The 5,271-nt window shown below is 43.3% G+C and overlaps 1 protein-coding gene across 1 annotated transcript; it reads left to right on the top strand.

Annotated features, from left to right (window-relative positions):
- Positions 1 to 330: 330 nt before the first annotated feature.
- LOC107721121 (phosphatase and actin regulator 1-like) lies at positions 331 to 2,135 on the top strand. The gene is made up of 5 exons (XM_016528987.1): positions 331 to 544; positions 692 to 763; positions 863 to 947; positions 1,760 to 1,815; positions 2,002 to 2,135. The coding sequence occupies exons 1-5, from the start codon at positions 346 to 348 to the stop codon at positions 2,073 to 2,075; spliced, it is 486 nt and encodes a 161-aa protein (XP_016384473.1). The 5' UTR covers positions 331 to 345; the 3' UTR covers positions 2,076 to 2,135.
- The last annotated feature ends 3,136 nt before the right edge of the window (positions 2,136 to 5,271 follow it).

Here is a 5,271-nt window from a genome sequence, read left to right as displayed (position 1 = left end):
GATTGGCCGATAAGTGTCTAATCGTGCTGATGAAACAGGTTTCACTGCATTGCATTCATCTGTATTCAGATAGACTGTCTGTCTGTGTTTTAGAGGAGGGATTTTACATTGCAGACTCTTTCTGCAGTTACACGGATACACCAGAAGGTGATGGCAAGTGACTCTATGAATGAGTCATTGAATTATTCACTCAACCGATTTGTTCAAAACACTGATTAATTCACTGCTCTTCATCAGCTTTAACGTCTCAGTGTTTGGTGGATGTGTGATGTACGGTGAAGTGTGTATCACAGATGCTTTGAGATCATCCTAGCGAGTATCTGTCCCAGAAGTCTCTGCTGTCACATGACCGCTGGTGTGTTGTGTTCCTGCAGCTCTGCGGTTCACGCGGGTCAGTACAGCGCTCCTCTCCCGGCCGTGGCGATCGACTGTCACGATGATAAAGAGAACATCCCCAACGAGTCTGACTACGAGGACCTGCCCAGCATGTATAAGGATGAAGAGCAGGAGGAGGACGACGATGACGACGATTCGCTCTTTACAAGTTAGTCTTGAAACCGTTTGTGTTTGCTGGTGGGTTATGGCAGATTCATTGATTTGTCCTTTTGTAATGAGGCAGTCAGGGCTCACTCTGTGTGCGTGCGTGTCTGTGTCTGTGTCTGCGTGTGCGTGTGTCTGTGTCTGTGTTCAGACGCACTGGCCCTGAAGATCTTGAGGAAGGACTCTCTGGTGGTGAAGCTGAGTAACAGACCGTCTCAGAGAGATCTGCAGGAGAAGAACATCTTACCTGTGAAGACGGATGAGGAGCGACTGCAGTCCAGACAGCTCATCGGCACCAAACTCACAAGACCGTCTCAGAGAGATCTGCAGGAGAAGAACATCTTACCTGTGAAGACGGATGAGGAGCGACTGCAGTCCAGACAGCTCATCGGCACCAAACTCACACGGTACACACACACTCTCACACTCACACACACACACACACACACACACACACACACACACCCCTGAGCGTGAGATGAGTCAAATACTGCAGTAAAGACATTCGAGGAAATAACCTGTGTATGCTGATGACATCAGTGACTGTCATTATTACAGTGTGACTGAAACCACCTTAGGTTGTATAATAACTGATTGTCATGTGTGTCACACAAACACTGCATTACTGCGGTTATCGGAGGAGCCAGACGTTTGCAGCTGTAATGCGATGCTCAATTTCTCAGAAGACAGAGTCTTCTTTCAGACTAGTGGAAAGAAAACATCAAAAATACTTCAAACCTTCAGAATCTCTATATTCTGAAGGTTTGTTTATATTTCATTCTCACCAATTTATACCACATTTTACTCCTAAAAACATGGTGAAAATGTCTTCTGTCTCTTGACAGTATTTTCTTATTTATGGAGTGATAAAAAGAGAAATCCAGAATCCCCTCTGGAAAAACCTTTAACTCTAATATGACAACAAAATCAAAGAGGAATTATTAACCTGAACGTTCAGACTAACCTCTTCTGGAAATGTATGCAAATTAGTGAATATTTAATTAGATAATGGCCTCATTTGCAAAATGGCACAGAATTGTTAATTTGGTCCCATGCGTTGAGCACATAAATATACAGTAAACAAGGCATTTGATGGCTTGCACAGCCGTGTCTCTCTGATGTGATTTGGAAGCAAACAGGTTGGAAAGACAATATAGCAGTGTAGGTCATGAAAGAATGGTTTGTAAATATTGTAATATAAATTGTGTGTTTTAAACAGGAGACTGAGCCAGAGACCCACGGCTGAAGAGCTGGAGCAGAGGAACATCCTCAAACGTGAGTCCAGAGCCCAGAGAGACACTTGCACACCAATGTTCACTTCCCATGATGCAGTCTGTTCCTCATGGATGAAACCAGATCCTCACATGTCTGAAGTAAACAGTGCAGTGATCTCGATTCAGACTTTAACACCGCATGTGTGTGATGTGAAAGCACCTCTGACCTTTGACCTCTGACCTGCAGCTCGTAATGAGGAGGAGCAGATGGAGGAGAAGAGAGAGATCAGACGCCGGCTCTCATGCAAGGTGAGTGAGTGAGTGAGTGTGTGAGAGTGTGTGTGTGTGTGAGAGTGTGTGAGTGAGTGAGTGTGTGTAAGTGTGAGTGTATGGCGTTATTTTAATGACAAATGTCAGAGCGCATTATTGTAGCGCGAAAGCACATTAATATAATGCTCGAGCGCGAATCTCCCCGCTTGCACGCGGATTTAATTTGCTCTCGCACAAAACCTGAAGCGCTCAGTGAGTAAGTGAGTGTGAGTGTGAGTGTGTGAGTGAGAGAGAGTGAGTGAGAGTGTGAGAGAGTGTGAGAGAGAGTGTGAGTGAGTGTGTGAGTGAGTGAGAGAATGTGAGCGTGAGAGAGTGTGTGAGTGTGAGAGAGAGTGTGAGAGTGAGTGAGTGTGAGAGTGTAAGTGAGAGTGTGAGAGTGTGAGTGAGTGAGAGTGTGAGAGTGAGAGTGTGAGTGAGAGTGAGAGTGTGAGTGTGAGAGAGAGAGTGTGAGTGAGAGAGTGTGAGAGAGAGAGTGTGAGTGAGAGAGTGTGAGAGAGAGAGTGTGAGTGAGAGAGTGTGAGAGAGAGAGTGTGAGTGAGAGAGTGTGAGAGAGAGAGTGTGAGTGAGAGAGTGTGAGAGAGAGAGTGTGAGTGAGAGAGTGTGAGAGAGAGAGTGTGAGTGAGAGAGTGTGAGAGAGAGAGTGTGAGTGAGAGAGTGTGAGAGAGAGAGTGTGAGTGAGAGAGTGTGAGAGAGAGAGTGTGAGTGAGAGAGTGTGAGAGAGAGAGTGTGAGTGAGAGAGTGTGAGAGAGAGAGTGTGAGTGAGAGAGTGTGAGAGAGAGAGTGTGAGTGAGAGAGTGTGAGAGAGAGAGTGTGAGTGAGAGAGTGTGAGAGAGAGAGTGTGAGTGAGAGAGTGTGAGAGAGAGAGTGTGAGTGAGAGAGTGTGAGTGTGAGTGAGAGTGTGTGAGTGTGAGAGTGAGTGAGAGTGAGAGAGTGAGTGAGAGTGAGTGAGTGTGAGTGTGTGAGTGTGAGTGTGTGAGTGTGAGTGTGAGAGTGTGAGTGTGAGTGTGAGAGTGTGAGTGAGAGTGAGAGAGAGAGTGTGAGAGAGAGAGTGTGAGTGAGAGAGTGTGCCGTCATCTGACCAGGTGAAGCAGCTTCGTCTCACACCTGCATATTGAACTGATGCATACAATCAGTACCTTCATATTAAAGAGACATGCAGATAAATGAAATATTTCTATTTTCACTGTTCAAGTGTTTCATTTCATTTATTTTTATTTTTAAATGAGTTAATTAGTTATTACTTTTTCATCACAATCCCTGATTTGGGAAACCCAGGTGTAATTGAATGTTTAATACACTTCATGATGTCGAACTAAACTCTAAAGTAATCTAAAAGTAGTCTGAATACATTAACTAATATGTGACCCTGGACAAAACCAGTCATTAATGAGATTTATACATAATAATCTTTCCATTGATGTATTGTTTGTTAGGATAGGACAATATTTGGCTGAGATACAACTATTTGAAAATCTGGAATCTTGAGGGTGCAAAAAAATCTAAATATTGAGAAAATCATCTTTAAAGTTGTTCAAATGAAGTTCTTAGCAATGCATATTACTAATCAAAAATTAAGTTTTGATATATTGACTGCTTTTGTGCTGCAGGGTCACATACGTGTAATCCAGTAGATTACTGTAATCAGTAACAGACTACAGTTGGTAAGTCCGCTCATGCTCTGTGTGTGACAGGTTTCACCGGCCGTGAGACGTCTGAGCTGCTTCTGCAGAGCTTCCTCAGATCCGCCGGCGTGGCTCTATTGCACTGACTGCCTTCGCACCAACACCAGCGCTTCCCTCCATCCGTTGTGCTGGTGTTTACAGGGTTCACCATCAGCAGGACTTTCCTTCACACCATCCACTTCAGCGGCAAACTGTGAATTCTACACTCATTCACATCTATCTATATGAAGCGTTTTATTCATCAGGACCTGAGAGACTCCTTTCTTACTGCATTATTCTCACCGAAGGCTCTCTGTGTTTGTCCCACATGTGTGTGGATTATGATTGTTTTAAGCTATTTTTAGACCATTTTTCATTCATTTGCATGATTCTTGTGATGGTGAAGGTCTTTGTTTTATTCATGTTTTTCTTGTTTCTTTTGCCTTTTATTTTTTGTTTTATACAATTTATTTTTAAGTTAAATACATTTTAACATCCTCTCGCACTGTGTTTATTGGAATCACAAACGACTTGTTCCAAGCGCCCATCATCCATCCTTCTGAATTCATCTTTAATAAACGAGTGGTTTAATTATAACAGGTTTAGATGTGCTGACAGACGTGTGATCGTCGTGTTTTTCTGGATGTTTGACTCTGTTGCACTTGTGCTCATTGACTGCAGCTCAGTGGTGCAGTGTGGCGCTTGCAACGCCAGGCTCACGGGTTCGATTCCCATGGGAACCGCCAGATTAATTGTAGGCATTTGAATGCTTGAGCGTCTGCACTATTCTTACATTCAAGTCCTAATGGAAGGATGTTGGTTTCCTTTAACATAAATGATTAAGTTGCACAGACGAGGGACGCCAAACTCACACTAATGTAATAGAAACGACAAATCAACCTTTTCAAATCGATTCTTATTTTAATGCTCAAACATCCAGTGGATGAAGCTACAATCATATTCTGCATGCACTTTAGTGACATGCTCAGTGTTGTTTTTTTCATCATTTGGAGTAGATCTGAGTTTCAGTTGATTTATTGCTCTCTCGTGTTAAACTAAAGTCCTGGAATGAGAGTCTTTCTGTGGGGAATTTTGGTCATGAACTGAAACCAGTCCTGAAGGATGTGAAACTCAGCATTTCCCAACATCAGAATGAGTTTAATGAATCTCTCGTGCAGCTCAGGTAGCAAGATGTTTTTTCCAGGACAATGTGACGATCAAACAGCATCAGCTGAGGGAAGAATCAAGAACATCTCGCTTCGTTTTCACCAGGACTGCTTCCCAGCTGTGGGTTCTGGGAGATGTTTTGACTCGCTTGAACATTGCAGCTCCTAACGTTGGCACAAAAATCAAGCATCAGTGCCACTGAACTCAACCCGTGTGGAAAAACTGAACATTTCAAGGAACTAAATCATCTTTTTAACAATAGTGTGATTTTGAGAACTTTTAGAAACTGCATGAAGCATTGTGTGTCTCTGAGGGACTCCATGATTTCAGCAATAAAACCGTGTGTGTGTGTGTGTTAG

This window comes from Sinocyclocheilus rhinocerous, unplaced genomic scaffold, assembly GCF_001515625.1.
Source record: "Sinocyclocheilus rhinocerous isolate Xijiao unplaced genomic scaffold, SAMN03320098_v1.1 scaffold180, whole genome shotgun sequence".
NCBI lineage: Eukaryota > Metazoa > Chordata > Actinopteri > Cypriniformes > Cyprinidae > Sinocyclocheilus > Sinocyclocheilus rhinocerous.
Note: the sequence above shows the minus strand (reverse complement) of the source record. Positions and strands in the feature narration are given on the sequence as shown.